Source organism: Ranitomeya imitator, chromosome 2, assembly GCF_032444005.1.
Source record: "Ranitomeya imitator isolate aRanImi1 chromosome 2, aRanImi1.pri, whole genome shotgun sequence".
Taxonomy (NCBI): domain Eukaryota; kingdom Metazoa; phylum Chordata; class Amphibia; order Anura; family Dendrobatidae; genus Ranitomeya; species Ranitomeya imitator.
This window is the reverse complement of record NC_091283.1, coordinates 804011714-804034319: the sequence shown is the minus strand read 5'-3', so window position 1 is coordinate 804034319 and position 22606 is coordinate 804011714. Positions and strand designations below refer to the sequence as shown.

At 44.1% G+C, this 22606-nt stretch overlaps 1 protein-coding gene across 4 annotated transcripts in view; it reads left to right on the top strand.

Moving 5' to 3' along the window:
• The window catches only part of EXOC6 (exocyst complex component 6), a 300123-nt gene that overhangs the window by 181794 nt on the left and 95723 nt on the right, over positions 1–22606 (top strand). For all 4 annotated transcript variants that reach the window (XM_069753785.1, XM_069753783.1, XM_069753784.1 and 1 more), the window contains one exon: positions 19157–19298. In XM_069753785.1, the coding sequence (XP_069609886.1) occupies positions 19157–19298 (142 nt within the window). The remainder of the gene's footprint in view (positions 1–19156; positions 19299–22606) is intronic.

The following is a 22606-nucleotide window of genomic DNA, read 5'->3' as shown; positions in this document are numbered from 1 at the left end:
AAGCCACTAGATCCAAATATATAGTCTATACGAGATAAAGTTCGCTTAGTAGATGAGTGGCAAGTATACCCCTTAACCCCTGGGTGACTCATTCTCCACAAATCGAGCCAACCGCTGCCATCCATAAACAATGCCAGTTGGGAAGGGGACTGAGACATAGACTCCCCGGACACTGTGTCATCCAATCTCAATCTGTCCATGGAGTGATCCATGACCAGATTAAAGTCACCCATACAAACAACACTAGCATCCGGGTATTTTAGAGAGAAGCCCAATGCCATACGGAGAACCGACATGTTAGCGGGGGGAGGGTTATAAATACACAATATCACATATTCACGTGAATTAAGAAATGCATGCACAAAGACAAAACGGCCTTCAGGATCCCGCCGTGCTTCTCTGGCCTCCCATTTGACCTCCTTGTGTATCAACAGAGAGACCCCTCTTGAATAACTGGTATGAAATGCATGGAGAGACCATTGTACCCACGGCTTTTGCATACATCGAACCGTATCTCTAGTCAGGTGTGTCTCCACTAATGCCACAACATGGGGATGATGTCTTTTGATCTGCGAGAATACCTTGACTTTCTTCTTAGGAGTCTTAATACCCCGTATGTTCCAGGTCATGCATACGATTTCAGACCCCATATATATATAAAAGAGAAAATAATTGTATAGTGTGTTATTTGGGCGTAGCCCAGAGACATCACACAGAGCAAAAGGTTAATATTGGCGGCAACCGTACATATTAAACATCCAAACTTGGTATATGAAACCAAACCAAACAAAACTGGAACAGTAGAGGAGCATGTTCCCATACTCCTACAGTCAAATAAAGAAGGGGATACCCTCACTGAATTCAGTGTCCGGTATTGTTGCCACCTTTCGCACCCATTCGAAGAGCTCTATGTATATTGCCATTAGATAAAGAACTTAGATTAGGAGTCCTTCACATTAGACGCCCCGTGCGACCGCAGCCATTCTGCCGCCTCTGCTGGATCTGTAAAGAACAAGGTGGAGCCCTCATGGACAATGCGGAGCCGAGCTGGATACAGCATGGAGTAGATGATATTCTTATCCCTGAGTTGTTTCTTGATATCTATGAATCGTGCTCGCTGCTTTTGGAGTTCCATGGAGAAGTCCGGAAAAATTGATATAGTAGCATTATTAAATCTGATGGGGCCCTTCTGTCGCGCCAGGCGAAGAGTAGTATCTCTATCTCTGCAGTTGAGGAGGCGTGCCAGGAAAGGTCGAGGTGGAGTTCCAGGGGGAAGAGGTCTCGTTGGGACTCTATGGGCCCTCTCCACCGAGAATGTCGAGGAGAATCCATCCCCCAGGGAGGTCTTAAGCCATTCTTCCAGGAATTGTTCGGGTTGCTGACCCTCCGAGCGCTCTGGGAGACCAATAATCCGAATATTGTTGCGGCGTAGTCTGTTTTCCAAATCATCTGCCTTTTGCTTCCAAGCGTTTACGGAGCCAGCAGCTTTTATTTTAGCCTCCATAGGAATGATGGTATCTTCTATATGAGACACTCTGGTTTCGACTTCCGAAATACGCCCTCTCATAGCTTGCATGTCGTGTCGCAAACGACCCACCTCTGTGTGCACATCCTCTATTTTTTCCGTGAGAGATGATCTAGTGAGGGTAATAGCCTGCATTAGCTGCTCGGATGCCTGTTTAAGGGTCAGTTCATCTTGGTCTCCCTCTTCATTACTATCAGAAGGACGGCCCTTGCGTTGGGTCGGTGCAGAGTTATTTCTGAGAGAGCGCACGTTATCAGGGGGATCGTCCCTGGCATATTTCTTTAGCCTATCAGCAGCTCCTGCTCCCTTAGAGTGTTGCATGGTAGACAGTTAAAAGGGCCCCACAAATAGTCACAATTTTAGTTATGGATAAACAGAGCCCTGGTTCCACGTCCCGTATGATGAGGCACTGGTCTGTGCTCCAAAGAGGCCACTGGTTTGGCAGATAATGGGGTTTATAGAAGCAGTTCTGGTAATCTTCACCTCCACGGGGGGGGGGGGGGAATTTGGGAGGGGAGCAGCAGGGAGAGGGGTTAATCCTCCTAGTATTGTGGTGCTGGTATTTAAAGTATCTGTCTGATAGGGGGGGTGCAGGGCCCAATTTCTCAGGGCACACACACTACACCACCCCTTTATGTTCTCAGATATGCACTCTCCTTTCCAGCAGCACCGCAGGTGTAATAAGGAGCGCTGCTTCCCCTACTGCCAGGGTGCGCGCTATATTAATGGCCACCGCTCTCCACAGGCACCGCCGTCCCCCTCAAGCCCCACAGTTACCGCACACCAGCGCGGCTCTCACCGCTGCTTTCCGGTTATCTCCGGCTCCAGGGAGGAGTAAGTCCGGCTCCCACAGAGGCTGATGCCGCGCTCTGTGTCTCGGAGCGCGCGCCTTAAAGATGGACGCCGCCACACGTGCAGTCTCCTGGCCGCCTCAGCCCTCGCAGCTCCCGGCACCTCAGATCACCGCAGCTGCCGCCCAGAGGGTCCACAAGGCTCCCACGATCACAGGATCCCGGTCTCCGTCGGTACCGCCTGCGATGGCAAGGTACTAATGGCAGGATGGGTTCCGGATGTGCGGAGCTCTCACTAAGTGCGTCCTTCTTCTTCCACTACATAGCCACGCCCCAATCCCAGTGATTTTGAGACTGTTTTTTTCATGACACATTATACTTTATGATAACGGTAAATTTAGGTCAATCTGTTTTGTGTTTATTTATAAAAAATATCGAAAAATGTAAAAAAAATTAGCAATTTTCAAAATTTGAATGATTATCTCTTTCATCCAGGTGATCATACCACAGTAAACCATTAATAAATAACATTTCCCACATGTCGGCTTTACAGCAGCATCATTTGTAAAATGTTATTTTATTTTGTTAGCATTTTAGGAGGTTTAAGAATGTAGCAGCAATTTTGTCATTTTTTCAAGGAAATGTTCTAAATTTATTTTCTTAGGGACTTATCCATGTTTGAAGTGACTTTAGGGTCCCGTATATTGGGAAACCCCCAAACGTGATACCATTTTAAAAACAGCACCCCCTGACATATTGAAAACTGCAGTCAGGTAGTTTATTAACCCTTCAGGTGCTTTACAGGAATTAATGCAAAGTGGTATGACAGAAATGAAAATGTGCATTTTTACCACCTAAATTCCGTTAACTTCTGAACAGAATACTACAGCCGCCAGACTCTAAGGCCGCTATTTGGTCATGAATTGCCATGGCAAATATCAGGACCACACAATCATGATCTGAGGGCACAAATTGGGATAAATAGGAAGCCTCCACACTCTGTTAACCATATATAATGATGTAGTCACTATTTACAGCATCATCTAAGGGGTTAAACAGATTTGGACGGTGCAAATACTGATCGTGGCTGATGCAGAAAGTTGTCAGCTATAGTGTACAGCCGACAGCTGTTGGTTGTTACCTGTATGGGGAGGCTATCTTCTTATATCTCAGGTCAGTTAAAAGACGTATTGGCGGTCATTAAGGGGTTAAATATCACTTATTAACAAGAAGTCCCTAATGGACCCAACCTTGGATCCGAATTGCTGGGTTATGGCATGCCGTCATTGCACAGTTATTTTTTGTGTGTGTTATAATATAGGTCTTGCAATTTTCTATTTTTATTCTTTTACATTGAGCCTCATCTTCTTATATTTGCCTACTGACAGATACAACACATTTTTAAAAACGATTATCTATTACGAAACAACAAATGGCACATTATTTAGTCAATTCTTTTACATTTTTCCCCTTCTGAAATAGGTCATCAGTATCAGGTTAGTGGGTGCCCGACACCTGGTGCCCCAACCAATCAGCTGGACGGTCAAGGACCTTCCAATAGAAGCACCACTCCTGCGATGTAATGGGAAAAAAGGCTGGAGTGGCGCTTTAAAGTTAGTAATTTCGTAAATACTTTATGTGACTAATATTGATTTTTAGTTATACTGTATATTATTATCTGACACCTGGCTCTCCATCCAATCAGCTGAACGGACGTAAACAAAGTGAACAGAATTGGAATAAGTAGAGGTCACTGTGGGTGCTGCAGAACATCTCCTCTACTCTATTGCATAGGAACTGTTCTGCAGGACCTGGCAGCAGCCACTACACCTTGAATGAAACTCCAAAATAAAAGTAAAAATTCTACTTGTTCAGTCTTTGTTCAGCTTCTTTTGGAAGACACTTGTACTTGTGCCATTCACAACCTGTCTCCTCCATACATCTGTGACATGGTCTCCCGATACCTACCTACATGCAACCTCCTATCCTCACATGATCTCCTTCTCTACTCCTCTCTCATCTCTTCCTCCCACAACTGCATCTAAGACTTCTCCCGTGCTTCCCCCATACTCTGGAACTCACTACCCCAACACATCAGGCTGTCGCCTACCATGGAAACCTTCAAAAGGAACCTGAAGACCTACCTCTTCTGACAAGCCTAGAACCTGCAGTGATCCCCAGTCTACTGAACCACCACGTGACCAGCTCTACCCTCTCCTAGTGTATCCTCACCCATCCCCTGTAGACTCTTAGCCCTCACGGGCAGGGTCCTCTCGCCTCCTGTACTTGTGTGTGCCTTGTTTTACTCATGTTTATTGTACTTGTCTATATTTGCCCCGTTCACATGTAAAGCACCATGGAATAAATGGCGCTATAAAAATGTATAATAATAATAATAAATAATAATACTCTAAAACCATAAATTGTGTTACACATAATCCGAAAAGCAAAGTAGCAGCAAAGATATTCAATATTGTATTTATACATACATTTTTTTTTATTATTGTAGACTGTGATTACTATGTTGTGCCAAAGTGGAGCTGTCCTCTAACCTGTGGTCCGATGGATGACGGGACAGTGAATTATTGAGCCTTCATTATAATAAGCTTGAGTTTCTGGGTAGGGGTTATGGAGCGCCGTTATGGGAAGGGTTCACAAACACGTGGCGGGCCACCATCATAATTATTGTCCAGAGCTCCTTTGTGTTAGCGTAGGTGCTCAGGCCCCGCATGTGATTAATAGCGCAGAGGCTGGAAGGGACCGGTGCTGAAATACGACCATCAATCACTGACATAGAAGTTAGAGACTTAGAACAATGCTATTGTTAATGTATTAAAAAGGAAAATACTCTATATGAGGGGGAACGAGGGGCACAAAGACTTCATATGAGCTTTTAATGAGACTGATGACAGAGCACAGAGTGAGCCGGCCATAATTACTACATATACCCCCCAGGGTGCGATATATTGCAAAACTATTCTCGCTTCATTTACCTTCGCTTCCAACATATCACCATATGTAGCTTGGTTTCCATATATCGGTTGTGTCCAGCCAGTAGTTTTCGGACACAACTGATGACAATGTTGTGCACTGGTCTGGTGTTCACTCCATGCAATGTTTTTGGATCTGGTTGTAGCACCAGTCACGTACATTAACAGATGCATTGGATGATCGGGAATGTTCCGATAGAAATCCCTTGAATTAGTTCCAGTATCAGTTTCCCTCTTGGAATTTCACTATAACACTGGACAAAATAAAAAAATAATTTATATACCGGTACATACAACTTGCATGTAATATTATCAATTAACGCTCATGAATTGTTAAAAAGTGATAATTTTGGCAAAAAAAATGTAATGATGCCTTTTCTGTTGTCGCAGACACTTGGAAATTAGCATTATACAAAGGAATCTAAGGCTTATAAAAATATATATTTTTTGAGAAATATGTTAAGATTCTACTAGTCACGCGTTTCGAGCCTGTATCGCTTTTAAAAGGGACATTGCTGTAAAACCTCCGCCTATAAGTCAGAGGAGAGAGTCACTATTTGCTGTGCTGCTCGTTTCTGATCACCTCTCTTCGAAGAGAGGAAAAAGCGATGTACAGGCTTATCGAAATTCTGTCAGTCTATACTCCGTTAGATCTGAAGAGAGTGGAGCACAGCCGATCGGAAATGAAGGAGCCCCGCACTTACTGTAGCTTCATTTCAGGAGCTGGACCTCCACCGATCAAAACTTCTGATGTCCCGCTAAGACAAGTAAAAAGTTGTATAAGATAGAAGATAACTTTTACAAATTGAGTCTTGAGGATGCACCTCATCATTGTATTTATGTATTGCTATATTTCCAGACAGAACTTCCACCGGCGATGGCAGCCATCATTGGGGAATGGGTCTCGTTCCTGAGATTACCTGTGTAATCATACCATTGTCAAAATGAATTAATGATGAAGTGCTTTTAAAGCGGGTCTGCCAACAGGTTCTTGCCACCTAATCTGAAAGCGGCATAATATAGAGACAGAGATCCTAATTCCAGTGATGTGTCACTTACTGGGCTGCCTATTGTAGTTTTGATAAAATCACTGTTTTATCAGCAAGAGATTATCACTAAAGCGCTAGTAAACCTGCTGGCATGTAGTCCTGCATATTCATGAGCTCTGTATAACCCTGCCCCCATCACTGATTGGTAGCTTTCTGCCTATGCACAGTGTACACAGAAAGCTGCCAATCAGTGGTGTGGCCGGGGTTATACAGAGCTCAGCATTCGGAGAACTGGGTGATTTGCAACAGATAAAATTGTGATTTTATCAAAACTGCAGCACGTCACGTTGCCCTGCAAGTGATACATAGCTGGATCAGGGTCTCTGCCCCTACATCATGCTGTTCTCACATGGGGTAGCAAAAATCTGGTCACAGAATCCCTTTACGAGCATACAGAAGAAGAAATTGACTTGGGTTTCTTACTTTACTAACCTTACATTAAAGTAATAACATTTTTCATAAATTTTTAAAAATAAATCTTCTGTTTTGTATCAAGTAATCAGGACGGTCAAAGATTGTGTGTTTGGCAGTAAATGTAAAAATCCTTACTGGTAGTTTTTATGAGATTGAAAATATGTAGAAAATTGATAAAGGCTTATTGGACCCTGTCGATAATGTGGGTTAATTACTTAGTTATGTACACACAGCTAGCCAGTGTAAAATAAAAAATACATTTACGGTGCATATTTTTTTTCCTATTGCTTTTATGACACCAATGTATTCCGCTGAACCATATAAAAAGCCATTCCTGTCCCTAGTGATAGTGAAATTCTGATTTCTGTATCTTCTACACATACTAGGACCAATTTCACAGGGCGCCAATTCACCCTTTAGTATATTTTTCCAGTATGGTAGGAATCAGAAGACCTGGAAAATCCACATACATAGATGGAGAACATACACTCCCTGACAGAAGTTATGTCGCTTATCCATGTTATGTAAATAAAAGCTTATAACCTGACGTTAAATTCATCCATTGGTTGTATAAATTCTTTTGAAAGCTGAAACCCTCCGTAATGTGGTTTATGTTAAGAAAATAAGTTGGCATCAATGCAGAAATATTGATCAGTTAATGGACACAGAATGGTCAGATTTTGGCAAGACAAAAGTTTTGTCGCCCACAGAAAGTAATGTGATATTCAAACAAATAATTAACTTAAAATACAAATATACCGTATGTTGCATAACATTGGTGAATGAAGTTGTGGTGCTATTAGAGTCATATTTAATATTTTGTGTGACTTCCATGAGCTTGAAGGATTGCATCCATGCGGTTCAACAATGATTCATACAATGTATTAATGAAGTCATCAGGAATAGCAAAGAATGCAGTCTTACATGCCTCCCAGAGTTCATCTAGGTTCTTTGGTTTTGTCTTCCAAGCTTCCTCTTTCCTCCTACCCCAAACATGCTCAATGATGTTCATGTCTGGTGACTGGGCTGGCCAGTCCTTGGGCACCTTGATCTTTTTTGCCTGGAGGAACTTTGTTGTAGAGATGGATGTATGAGATGGAGCACCACCCTGCTGCAGAATTTGACCCCTTTTATGATTTGGAATATAAGAGGTAGCTAATTCTGCTTGATATTTTAGGCTATTGATATTGCCTTCCACCTTGCAAATGTTTTGCACACCCCCATACTGAATGTAACCCCAGACCATGATTTTTCCACTACCAAATATAACTTTTCTGGGTGTATTTTGGATCCATACGGGCTCCAGTAGGTCTCCTGCAGTATTTGCGGTGGCTGTGGTGTAATTCTACTGAAGATTCATCAGAGAAATCCACCTTCTGCGACTTTTCTAGCGTCCATCTGTTTAGCAGGCTGTGGGATTTTGCAAATGCCACACGGTTTTTTATTTGCCTTTTGTTTATTGCTGGCTTCTGGGCACTGATTCGACCATGGAGGCCATTTCGAGACAGAATCCTACAAACTGTTCTAGTTGACACAGGGACTTGAGGTGACCAGGCCTGTTGGAGCTCTGATGCAGTGGAAGAGGGGCTTGCTTTGGATTTTCTAACCAACAAACGTTCCTCCTGAGCAGTTGTCTTGCGGGGTCTGCCAGACCTGGGCTGGTCAAACACATCTCCAGTCTCTTCAGATCTTTTTTTAATTCTTTGTACTTGACGTTGAGACACATTAAAGGTGCCAGCCACCTCTGCAGTGGATCTGGTCTTCAGCCTCTTGATAATCCAGGCTTTGGTCGCAGGGTGGATTTTTGGCATGTTGTCAGAGCTCAAGGTGCAGTTCAAGTGAAAGTCTGGGGTGCTGGGTTTCTTTTGATAAACACACACTAATTAACCGATCATTTACTGAGCACAGGTGAAGATGTAAACTAGGATTGGGTGCATTATATGACCAGGCGACAAAACATTTGTCTTGTCAAAATCTGACCATTCTGTGTCCATTAACTGATCAATATTTCTGCATTGATGCCAATTTATTTTCTTAACCTAAACCACATTTCGGAGGGTTTCAGCTTTCAAAAGAATAATTTATACAACCAATGGATGAATTTAACGTCAGGTTATAAGCTTTTATTTACATAACATGGATAAGCGACATAACTTCTGTCAGGGAGTTTACAAACTCCATGCAGATATTGACCCTAATTGGATAGAAACCCAGCATTGTCATAAGTGCAAGGTTTCAGGACATAGCATGGATCCTACAAGACAGACTGAGGCGGTACTATGAGTATTCTTGCTTATCGTTAGAGCATGGTCAGGAGGGCCTCCAACCAGGGCTGTGGAGTCAGTAAGCCAAACGTCCGACTCCTCAATTTCCATGACTCCGACTCCACCAAAGTGGGCTCCGACTCCACAGCTCCGACTTCACAGCCTTGCTTCCAACTAGCGATGAGCGAATCCGAACTGTAAAGTTCAGGTGCTGAACGTCGAACACAGACGTCTCACGGAAGAGACAGAGAAAGGGGAATCTATGGGGTTCTGGTTGAGTTCTGGTACCTAAACCAAACTATGGGCTAAAGTTGGGTCGAACCCCGACATACCCGAACATCCATGGGTCCGATCACTTCTTCCAACAGCTAGCCTTACCTATATGATTATATGTCACTTTCCAATGTCCCTTCTAGGTATGAGTACGGTATGGCGGATAAGTGGTTTGTTCAGTTGAACATTTTGTAGTAGTATATGTTGTATATGGGTTTTGGTCTCACTATATAGACCACTGTTGTATGGAAAACTTTCCAAAAAGTTTTTTTTTTCTGTAATGACTTAAAGTTTGCATCTCTCTGGGGAGAAAAAAAATAGAGTGTTTGTTAGAATTTCTCTTGACAACCTATTTGTCAGCCTATACTCTGATTTCATTATCATTGCAGAACAAATAGGAGCCAGAGCTTATTTGATGGAGCAGTACATTAAACTAAAATGCACTGGTTGTGCCATTAAATCAAAATGACATCGCCATTAGGTATCTCAGACATATTACAGTGTAATTAGATGAGCTGGGGACCATTGATTTTTCTTTTCTTTTTCGTTATTTCTTTTTGTTCTTTGCATACATGGATGCTGGTCTTTTGTTGGGGTTATGGTGTAATAACCATTTTATTTAGTGCTGTAAATTTCTCTACATTCATTATGATGGGGTTTCGGTGAGCTGGAGATGTTTGATTTTACCTGGAAACCTTGATTCTCATGGTATATCAGTAGGGTTTGTTTTATCTGGAGGCGTGATTGCTAGTAACAGGAACCACTGGAAAAATAGCATTTCTGTCAGTGCTTAAAGGGAATCTGCCAGCAGATTTTGCTATGTAATCTGAGAGCACCATAATGTAGGGGCTGAGACCCTGATTACAGCGATGTGTCACTTATAGGGCTGTGTTTTGTTGTTTCAATACAATCAGCGTTTTATCAGCAGGAGATTATCATTACAGGATAACTGACCTTGTGCCTCCTAGTCCAACCCTGCCCCAGCTCTTATTAGCAGCTCTCTGTCACTATACAACGTACATAGAAAGATAGAAAGATGTGGTGTGGGCGAGGTTATACATGGCTCAACAGAGAACTTTGTGATTCTGTCATAGTTGCTGCACACAGTACACTAAGTGATAGATCACCGGAATCAGGGTCTCCGTCCCTACATCATACGATAGCAAAAAACCCGCTGACAGATTCCATTTAAGACGGGTTTCTTCGGTGTGCTGGAATAATATGTTTGAGTCCCCACGGCTGCATATCTCGCGGCTGTTCAACAGCTTCAACACATGCAGGGATTGCCTTTCGAACAGCCGCAAGACATGCAGCCGCGGGGACTCAAACATATTATTCGAGCACGCCGAAGTCGCTCTGTTAGCACCCGAGCATGGCGGATAACACCTCATCCCAGCACACTCGCTCATCACTAGTTCTGACACCTAGGACCTGCAATGCAGGAGGCAGAAACACAAAGAAGGGAACATAAGCTGCACTGTTGTTTATGAGATCATTTCTCTGACTAAAATATCTCCATGTATTAGTACATTATATTAAGGAAGTAAAGTAAGTTATTAAACATAATAGTGCAAAAAAAAAAAACGCTACAAGACATTAAATAACATAGACACATTTAGTATCCCTATAACCAGAATATATTGTTGAGGGTTTGACGAAGCGTATTTAAATAGTGTAAATCAACGCAGCGTCCAGATGTTACAGCATAGTGGATGATATTTCCAGAAATCCCATGTCCGCTATGCGTGCATGTGCGCCTGCGGATCACCCACGGACACTGGGATGCGGTGCGGGTTTATGAGCCACACCGTGTCTATTTCTCTTAGGCCCCTTTCACACCAGTTTTTTGCTGTCAGTCACAATCTGTTGGCTCGACAGATCCGTCGCAGATTGTGAAAAACGGATGCTACGGATCCGTTTTTTGGACGGATCTGGCTAATTGGATCAGAGCATGCTCAGTTAAAAAAAAAAAAACTTAATCCTTCACTGGATTCTGTCATTTGACAGATCCGGCTCCATAGGCTTCCATTCTACCAAACGACTGACGGCGACGGATCCGTCACTGTCTGTTTTTCAACGTACACAAAAAACGTTACTTTGTCCGTTGTCTCCGGCCGCCGGACAAACAATTTTCGATGGATCCAGTGAACGACGGATGAAACGTGAGGCCATCGGTCGCTAATACAAGTCTATGAGAAAAAAAACTGATCCGGCAGCATCAGTCACTGGATCTGTTTTTTTTTTTTTGTTTTTTTTTTTTCAAAATTTGACGGATTACGACTGATAGCAAAAAACTGATGTGTGAAAGGGGCCTGTAAGTTCACACAGGGCGCTTTTGCTGCAGTTTTTGGCTGCTTTTTTTTTTTTTTTTTTTTTTTTTATGTTCATTTTCAGCTGATTTTTACTCTACCAGCAGATTTCAGAAATCTCATGCACACACATTGGTTTTTGTGTCATCAGGATTTTGTGCTTTGCTGCATTTTTTGGACATAGAGCATGTCACTTTCAGCGTTTTTGCAGCGTTTTTCACCCATTAACTTGAATGGGTGTTGAAAAAACCCTGCAGGTGTATCATTATTTGCTGCGTTTTTGCTGCTGAAAAGTCAAGACCTTAGCATGGACAAAGAGGAAAAAAAAAAAAAACACACACCAAAAACGCACTTAAACCTGCATTTTTGCCACAGCTTCTTTCCTGCCAAGAAGATCAGGTATTGCAGCAAAAACGCCCTGTGTGAACTTACCCTAAGGCTGCCGTCACACTAGCAGTATTTGGTCAGTATTTTACAACAGTATTTATAAGCCAAAACCGGGAGTGGAACAATTAGAGGAAAAGTATATGGGCAGCACGGTGGCGCAGTGGATAGCACAGCAGCCTTGCAGTGCTGGAGTCCTGGGTTCTAATCCCACTCAGGACAACATCTGCAAAGAGTTTGTATGTTCTCTCCGTGTTTGCGTGGGTTTCCTCCGGGTACTCCGGTTTCCTCCCACATTCCAAAGACATACTGATAGGGAATTTAGATTGTGAGCCCCATCGGGAACAGCGATGGTAATGTGTGCAAACTGTAAAGCGCTGCGGAATATGTTAGCGCTATATAAAAAGATTATTATTATATTTGTCTTTTTTTTGTGGAAAAACACACAAAAAGAAAGCAGCAAAATGACACGGCCAAGATTATTATTGCATAAAGTAGTGCATGGATGAAACCGGTTGGGGCGTACGGTGGGACCATCTGTCACTCTACAACACCCTAAAGCTACTTTTTTTTTTTTGTTTAAATAGTTTTTTATTGAAAGCAAATGTGAACAATACAATTTATGCATTTTCCAGTATTTTGCAAAATTTTAACATTTTCCAAGCCCCCAACAATCCCAACAAAACCCAACCCCCCCCCTCCCCTGACAGCTCATACCCAGTTATACTTTTGTTACCAGTATTGATGGTTCTTTGAGCCATTTGACTCACTTATGTCCGCTTGTTCCTCTAGCACTCTCTTCCTTTCAGAGGCCCTTATCCTCCCATTTCCCATAACTACTCATCCCAGCTCGAGCCACGGAGACCACATTTTGTCAAATGTTTCTATTTTCCCACGTCTTTTATAGACCCCCTTTTCCAAATTGAGACCATATTTAACATAATTCAGGAATTCACCCCTTGTAGGCGGTTCCTCTTTGATCCAGTTCCTTGCTATTACCTTCCTTGCCATATATAATAGCCTAGCTATTGCTATCTTCCAGGTGTTATCCACTCTGATTTCCTCTACATGTCCCAGTATACACACTATCGGATCCCTCGGCACTCTGCATTTATACGCCCCTTCCACACGGCTCATTACCACCAACCAGAAAGCAACCAGTCTTGGACATGTCCACATCATGTGGTATATTCCTGCATTCTCAGTCCCACATCTCGGGCATTCGGAGTCAGCACGCAACCCCGCTCTGTGCAACACTTCCGGTGATTTATAGACTCTGTGTAAGATGTACAGCTGCGATAGTCTGTACGGCTCACTCAGTGACACTCGTGGAACCCACTCCAACACCGACTCCCAGGTTTCATCCTCCATTGGGCCTAAATCTCTTTCCCATTTCGCTCTCGCTTTTAAAGGGAAGTCTAGCAGATGTGCATGTAGAAGGTCCTTATAAAGGGTGGTAATGACTCCCCTTGTGGACCCTTCCCCACACACGTATTCCAGAACTATGTCCTCCTGGATCTCAATACCACCACCCTTGTTCTGAGCTTTAAAAGCATGTTTCATCTGAGCATATTGATATTCCCCAGTCGGTCTCAGTCCAAACTCCCCTTGCAGCTGCGAAAAGGACTTTAATCCTTGTTGTTGAATTATCTGAGCCACCAAGTGGATTCCTTTAGCCTGCCACTCCGCCAGCACTCCAAGGGCCGCAAACTCAACCAAATTATTATTAAACCATATCGGTGTAAATTTAGTCAGCCCCGTGACCCCCCGAATCTGTCGCAGTCTGGTCCATAATTTATATATCAAAAACATAGTTGGGTATAATTTCCCCAATGCATCCAAGGAACCATCCTCCAGACACTGCGCTACCGGTCGTCGGTCCGTCATCCCCTCCATCAAGTGCTGTACCGCACTGGAAGACGCCTCCCGCGCCCAGCCCTTCAAATGTTGGTTCTGGGCTGCAAGAAAATATAACTCAGGATTAGGTAAAGCCAATCCTCCATCTTCCTTGGGTCGCTGAAGCGTCTCCAGGCGAATACGTGGGCACCGCCTCCCCCATATCAGACTTCTAAATAGAGCATTAATCTGCCGGAATTTCCCACGTGGAATCCAAACTGGCGCATTATGTAGGACGTAGAGTAATTTGGGCATCACAACCATTTTAATGAGATTAACCCTACCTACCACCGATAAGTGTAATTTATTCCACGCATCCACTTTTGCTTTAAGAGCGCCCATGAGAGGTGTCAAATTCCTATATAAAAACTCTGTAACTGGCATCGAGATCCATATTCCCAGGTATTTGAAAAGGGATACTACCTTAAGCCGCCCCTCTCCCAATGGCTCACTTCTACTCTCCTCCACCTCATCCACCTCCAAGAGGACCGATTTATCCCAGTTTATCCTCAATCCCGATAAGTCTCCAAATTTCCCAACGATCTCGATAGCCCCCTTCAAGGCTTCATCCGGGTCCGCCAGGAACAGTAAGATGTCATCTGCATATAATGCAATCTTCTCCTCCACACTCCCATATCTGAACCCAGGGACCTCATCCGATTGCCGGATCTTGGCGGCCAGTGGCTCCACAGCTAAGGCAAACAGAAGGGGCGACAGTGGGCAACCCTGCCTCGTACCTCTGGCCAGCTTTATAGGCTGAGAAAGCTCCCCATTCACTCTAATTCTAGCTGTTGGTAGTGAGTATAACAGTTGAGTCCACGCCACAAATTGCGGGCCAATACCCATACATTTCAACACCCGCCAGAGATATCCCCACTCCACACTGTCAAACGCCTTATGGGCATCCAAGGATGCAATAACCCTTCGGCCACAATTGTCAGACTTCAGCTGCAGGTTCATATGCAGCCTCCGCAGATTAACCGCTGTAGATCTGTCAGGCATAAAACCAGATTGATCCGGATGTACAAGGTTAGCAATGACGCTGGACAAATGGGTAGCTAACACCTTGGCCAAGAGCTTGACATCGATGGTTAACAGAGAGATTGGCCGATATGACTCAGGCTTCCCCAGATCCTTATCCTCCTTCGGAATAACCACTATATTAGCCTCCCTCATAGATGCTGGGAGAAACCCTTGGCATCCAGCCTCCTCCAGTACTAACTTTAATCTGGGAATCAGCACTTCCTCCAAACTTTTATAGATTTCGGCTGGTAACCCATCAACCCCAGGTGCCTTCCCATTGGCCATAGACTTCAGCGCCCGACTCAGTTCCTCCTCGGTGATAGGGGCATCGAGGCTCACCCTATCCTCCTCACTCAATTTCGGAAGACCCAGACTCTCAAGGAAAGTCTCCGTTTCTCCGGCTGACTCATTGACCTTGGAGGAATATAAGTCCGCGTAAAAGTCCGCAAAGACCTTTATAATATCCGGTGTTTCAGATACCCTGCTCCCCCCATCCGAAACCAACGAGTGTACATACGAGGTACTACGCTGAGCCGCGGCTACCACCGATAGCATGTGTCCAACTGTCTCTCCCTCCTGAAAATAAGCCACCCTCTGAAACTCCCGCTTCCTTTCAGCTTTCCCCAGCAGAATCTTTTCCATACAATTTTGCGCTGTTCTCAATCTTTTCTCTGCCTCGGAAGTCCCCAGCACAACCATCTCGTCCTCCGCGGCTTTCAGCTCCTCCAACGCCACTCTCTCCGCTTCCCTCGTCTTCCTCTTACACCTACTAATGTCTCTAAATAGTAACCCTCTCAGGTACGCTTTCATTGCATCCCAAACGGTTAGAGCATCTGTACTCCCATCATTTAACGCAAAGAATTCCGTCACCTCCTTCCCTATACCGTCCAAGTCAATGCTCTGTAACCAGTTAGGATGGATCTTCCATTCTCTCCCGCTTGCGGTCCGTGTCCCCAACAACCTAACCTCTACCTCAATTGGACTATGATCCGAAAGGGCCCTCGGCAGATAACGCACCTCCCCCACCATTGTGTCCAACAGGCGATTACCCAGTGCCATATCAATTCTGGATAGCGTAGCATGAGCCGGTGAATAGCACGAGTATTCTCTCTCCCCAACATGTCTGACTCTCCATAGATCAATCATGCCTAATTCACGCACATAGGTTCCAAATGTTGTAGTGTGCCCCTCCGACCTATTCTGGGTGTTCTTATTTTTATCCTAAAAGTCATCACATATATTGTTCAAATCCCCAATAATTAAGATTGGCAGTGGTTCCCATCGTCCCACCCTCTCCAATACCTCCCTGATCTTCTTACTTGAATATGGAGGTGGAATATACATTGCCGCAACACACAATCTCACTCCATACAATATACATTGTATCACCACATACTGACCCTCAGCATCCACGCATACTTTCACCTCTTCATATTGCACTCCCACCGGCACCAACACTGACACACCTCTTGAGTACGTCGAAAAGGTAGAATGATACCCTTTCTGTATCCAACGTCTATTCAGTACGTCCACTTTCTCCTGTATCAAGTGCGTCTCTAGCAAGCATATCATAGAAGCCCGTTGATCCTTCGCATACTGCAAGCTCGCAGCTCTCCTAGACTTATCCGCCAGGCCTCTCACATTCCAGCTCAATATCTTAAAGCGGTCCCCTATTATGTGACTCATCATCTTTAGTTGTGTCGTTACTCCCGGTTCTGAGCTGTCTAACTTCCCTCCCCACCCTCACCCCTCCCCCCCCCTCCCCCACACCCCCCAATATTATACATTCTGCCTCTTATCAAGAGTGGGGCACCATCACCCATTGCGAACACTCTTGTTAACGTAACCTTCTCCTTCCGCCTCCCGCTACCGTTTATAACAGAATTCGGCGCAATTCTTAGAAGAACAATATAATTGAACCTGTATTGTATTACAACTGCAAGAAACTAAATAAACTTTTAGTACGCTGCACACCCTTCCTCCCTCGTACTTCTCCGCCGCATCAGCACTCCCAGTGCTTTCCCTGAGTAATACCCAACTCCACCCTCCAACCTTCACATTTCAATTACCAGTGTACTGTCAATCAATCTCTTTTTTTCCCCCCTTTTTGAAAGATTTAAGATATCTCCCGACCAACCCGCCTCACATTTTCAATCTCCTTTCCCTTTAAGTTTTTTAGCGTTAAGATCTATCCACTGGGTAGCGTCCTCCGGCGTCTGGAAAAAGTGAATCTTATCCATCGCTACCACTCTCAGTCGTGCCGGAAACATCATGGAGTATTGCACTCCCAGTTCTCTCAGCCGTCTCTTGATACCCGTGAACATCATCCGTTGTTTCTGTACCAGGGCGGAATAGTCAGGGTAAATAGCAATTCTTTGACCTCCAATTGTCAGATCCGTCATGTCTCTAGCCTTCCTCAGGATAATGTCTCTGTCTCTGTAGTTTAGGATTTTGGCAAGCATGGTACGGGGACTTGCTCCAGGGACAGGTGGTTTCGGTGGGACCCTGTGGGCTCTCTCTACCGCAAATACTTTTGTCAGTGCTGCATCACCAAAGGTCTCAAGGAGCCAGCTTTCAATATACTCCGTGGGATTCCTCCCCTCAGTTTTTTCAGGGACACCCACTATACGAATGTTATTTCTTCTGGACCTATTCTCCAGATCCTCATTTTTTGCAGCTAGCTCCGATATTGTTTGAGCAAACTTCCTCTCCGCTTTCTGCAGCTGCACTATATGGTCTTCTGCAGTGCTCACTCTTTCCTCCACAGCCCCCACACGTTTGTCAATCTTTTGCAGGGCTGCATTTATCTGGGCTGTATCCCCTTTAACCTCCTGTAGCTGCTGGGTCAGGGATTGTTTGCAGGATGATACCAGTGCAAAGACATCTCTAAGGGTGGGCTCTGCTCCTGACTCCTTATCTTCAGGTCCCCCCGCTACCACCGCCATGTCACCATCCCCACTCTCCTGTTGTACCTCCTGCTCCTCTGCTGGGCTTTCCTCCTCTCCTTCTGTGTCTGTGTCCACTCCGTCGTCCTCCTCTGCTTTTCCTGTGTTCCCTGCGGCTTCCACTCTAGCAAACTGCTGGAGCTTTGCCGCCACCGCCATTCTTTTCTGGCATGCCGCGTTGTCCTTCTCCGCCTTCTCCCTGGCGTCGGCGCCATCTTGGCCGGTCCCTGCCTCGCCGGCTCCGGCGTCTCTTTGTCTCCTCCTGGTCATGTTTGCCGATCTCGGGGCCGCCGCTATTCACCGCCGCACTCCCGGGACTCTCCTGCAGCCGGTAAGCGCTTTGAATCGCCGCTCAGCTGCGGCTTATCAGGATAAACTCAGCGTTAGCAGCGGGAGCGCTCTGTCACGCGTCCGCTTACATGGACGTTCAGGCCACGCCCCCCCCCTAAAGCTACTTTCACACTAGCGTTAACTGCAAACCGTCACAAAAACTTCTTTTTGCCAAAAAAACGGATGCGTCAAAAAAGTGCAAAATGTATGCAACGCATACAGCATTTCGACGGATCCGTCTATTTGGGGATGTGTGGCCAATTAGCTAAAAAAATCCTGTTTCTGAGCATGCTCAGTAGAAAAAAACGTATTGCAGCGCTGCATTGCGTCGTACGACGTGTCTCGACGCATCCGTCACTCATAGACTTTCATTGTAGCCAAAGACGCATGCCGATGGATGCGCCGAGACACGTTTTTTTGTCGGAGCCAAAAAACGTTGCAATCTACGTTTTTCCAGACGACGTGTCGCCTAATTTCGACGCATCCGTCGAAAGACGTATACCGACGTATGCAAATCCGTCGCAATGCGTCGCCAATACAAGTCTATGGGGAAAAAACGCATCCAGCAAAATATTTTGCTGGATGCGTTTTTTCTGCAAAACGACGCATTTTAACGTATTGCAGTTAACGCTAGTGTGAAAGTAGCCTAAGGGACCACAAACTGTGTATAAATGGTTCCGAATGGGTACACCTTGTGGTGGTGTGATGTCTTTTATGTCTTTTCGATCAAAATAAGTAATTTATGTTATTTATATGTACTATTACTATTTACTTGCTGTTGGGTATTTGCTCACTTTTATTTTTTTTTCTTGGGTTTTGTCTGTGTGTAAATGTTTATTATCATACGTAGAGATATGGTTTAAAATAAAATACAGAAGTCAATATTATATATTTTATTTTAATATTAAAAAATATATTTATATTATTGTGTTTTATTGATTATTTTATTTTTTCTTAATTCAGGGGAAAGTCGCACAGACAGCGTGCATGTCGGCCTGCAAGCATCTTTCCACATCGCTAACACAAATGCTACTGGACAGTGAACTAAAGCAGATCAGCATGGGAGCCATTCAGCAATTCAACCTAGATGTTATCCAGTGTGAATGTGAGTGTAATGACAAGCAGCAGATTTCTGATTTTGGCACGTACATGGAACATGTTGTATCCAATGACCACATACATGGCACCAGTTCCCAGTAGAAGCAGTATTCAGATATATTATAGAGCGTGTCAATAATTTAATGGAAATTTGTAGGTAAAACGTATACACTGTGTTACGCCTCTGGCAAGGTATGAGGGGACTCGGGGATCTGTGCTGTGAAAAATTAGAAGAGTGTGTAGAGCTATAACACCTCATTCTCAGGGACAAGAGGACATATTTTTCAATTATTGTGCTAGACGACAGTTGGTGCTTCTAAAATTCTATGGAGAGGGAGGAGCTGAAGGCAGACACAGACATTCTACAGTTACAGTTCTCCATAGAACTTTATGAGCACCAACTGTCATCTCCTATCTCAGTAATGGGATATTCTGTATTCACTAAAGACAGATTTTACCCGTGAAATGAAAATTTTGAGAGTGATAGATCAGTCCAGAAGGAGAAAAAAAAGCAGGTTTCGCTAATAAGATATAGTACAAAGTCTGTTATTTTCACGTTTTATTGATTTATGGGGGGAAAATACTCTTTTAATGCAGCAGTGTACTCAGCCCCAAAAACATATACCGTATATACATTGCTCAAAAAAATAAAGGGAACACTAAAATCCCATATCCTAGATATCACTGAATGAAATATTCCAGTTGTAAATTTTATTCATTACATAGTGGAATGTGTTGAGAACAATAAAACCTAAAAATTATCAACGTAAATCACAACTCGTAATATCCCACGGAGGTCTGGAGTTGGAATGGTGCTCAAAATCAAAGTAGAAAATGAAGTTACAGGCTGATCCAACTTCAGTGGAAATGCCTCAAGACAAGGAAATTATGCTCAATAGCGATCTGCTGCCTGCAACATCCTTCAGCATGACCGGTTTGGCAGTGGGTCAGTAATGGTGTGGGGTGGCATTTCTTTGGAGGGCCGCACAGTCTTCCATGTGCTCGCCAGAGGTAGCCTGACTGCCATTAGGTACCGAGATGAGATCCTCAAACCCCTTGTGATACCATATGCTGGTGCGGTTGGCCCTGGGTTCCTCCTAATGCAGGACAATGTCAGACCTCATGTGGCTGGAGTGTGTCAGCAGTTCCTGCAAGATGAAGGCATTGAAGCTATGGACTGGCACGCCCGTTCCCCAGACCTGAATCCGATTGAACACATCTGGAACATCATGTCTCGCCCCATCCACTAAAGTCACATTGCACCACAGACTGTCCAGGAGTTGGCAGATGCTTTAGTCCAGGTCTGGGTGGAGGTCCCACAGGAGACCATCCGCCGCCTCATCAGGAGCATGCCCAGGCGTTGTAGGTAGATTATAGTCACATGGAAGCCACACACACTACTGAGCATCATTTCCTTGTCTTGAGGCATTTCCACTGAAGTTGGATCAGCCTGTAACTTCATTTTCCACTTTCATTTTGAGCATCATTCCATCATTTTTAGGTTTTATTGTTCTCAACACATTCCACTATGTAATGAATAAAGATTTACAACTGGAATATTTCATTCAGTGATATCTAGGATGTGGATTTTAGTGTTCCCTTTGTTTTTTTGAGCAGTGCATATAAATATATATATATATATATATATATATATATAATTGTCTAAGGGGTACTTCCGTCTGTCTGTCTGCAACTTCCGTCACGGAAATCCCGCGTCGCTGATTGGTCTCACCAGCTGCCTGTCCTGGCTGCCGCGACCAATCAGCGACGGGCACAGCCCGGCTGAGAATTAGTCCCTCCCTACTTCCGTCCAGTCAGTGCCTGGCACCCGCTCCATACTCCCCTCCAGTTAGCGCTCACACAAGGTTAATGGCAGCGTTAACGGACCGCGTTATGCTGCGGGTAACACACTCCGTTAACGCTGCTATTAACCTTATGTGACCAACTTTTTACTATTGATGCTGCCTACGCAGCATCAATAGTAAAAGATCTAATGTTAAAAATAATAAAAAAACAAAAAACCTGCTATTCTCACATTCCGTCGTCCGCCGAGGCGGTCTCGCGAGACCGCTAAGTCATCTGAGTAATTTCGCAATGCATCCTGAGAACAGAAGCTGGCGGCAGCCGCACGCGCTTTGGCACAGCTTCGCTGGACGTCGGAGGGTGAGTATAGAACTATTTTTTATTTAAATATTTTTTTTTAACAGGGATATGGTGCCCACACCGCTATATACTACGTGGGCTGTGTTATATACTGCGTGGCTGCTATATACTACGTGGCCAGTGTTAGATACTACGTGGGCTGTGTGATATACTATGTGGCCTGTGTTATATACTGCGTGGGCTGTGCTATATATTACATGGGCAGTGTTATATACTGTGTGGCCTGTGTTATATACTGCGTGGGCTGTGTTATATACTGCGTGGGCTGTGCTATATACTACGTGGGCAGTGTTATATAGTACGTGGCTGCTATATACTACGTGGGCAATCTTATATACTGCGTGGGCTGTGTTATATACTGTTTAGTACGTGGCCTGTGCTATATACTATGTGGCTGCTATATACATACATACATACATATTCTAGAATACCCGATGCGTTAGAATCGGGCCACCATCTAGTATATATATATAGACAAAAAAGAACACAGCAGCACATGTACATGAATCTTTCCGTGTGAAAACACAGACAAACATTCAATATGAATTATACTTCTCAAAAATATTTTTTCACAAAAAAATTTTCACAAAATTTTTTTTCATAAAACTTACGGTTATAGATGAAATGAAGATTCTTAGCGCATAAATTGGCCAATTCATGTGTGCCCATCAACCACGGCAAGGTGATCTCCCTCTGATGGGTCCTACTCTACCATACATGCCACTTTTGGGCCACCAGCCTACAACTCTGGACAAAACATGTTACTCTGGGCTAAACCTACAATTTATGGGCAGGTAGAGTTGATTACCGCCACCTGCGAGGTCAATGGGAGGAGTGCAAGATCAGCCTGGATGCAGCCACATCCATAAATCAAATAGAGAAAAAAAAGCCAACCAGCACTCCCAATGTGAACATGTGCAAAGCTGTATATACTACGTGGGCAATCTTATATACTGCGTGGGCTGTGTTTGGTACGTGGCCTGTGCTATATACTATGTGGCTGCTATGTACATACATACATACATACATACATATTCTAGAATACCCGATGCGTTAGAATCGGGCCACCATCTAGTATATATATATCAATATAGAGGTGTTGTCAGAATTAATAAAGAAAAAATCCAAATGTAATAAAATAAAATGAACAAA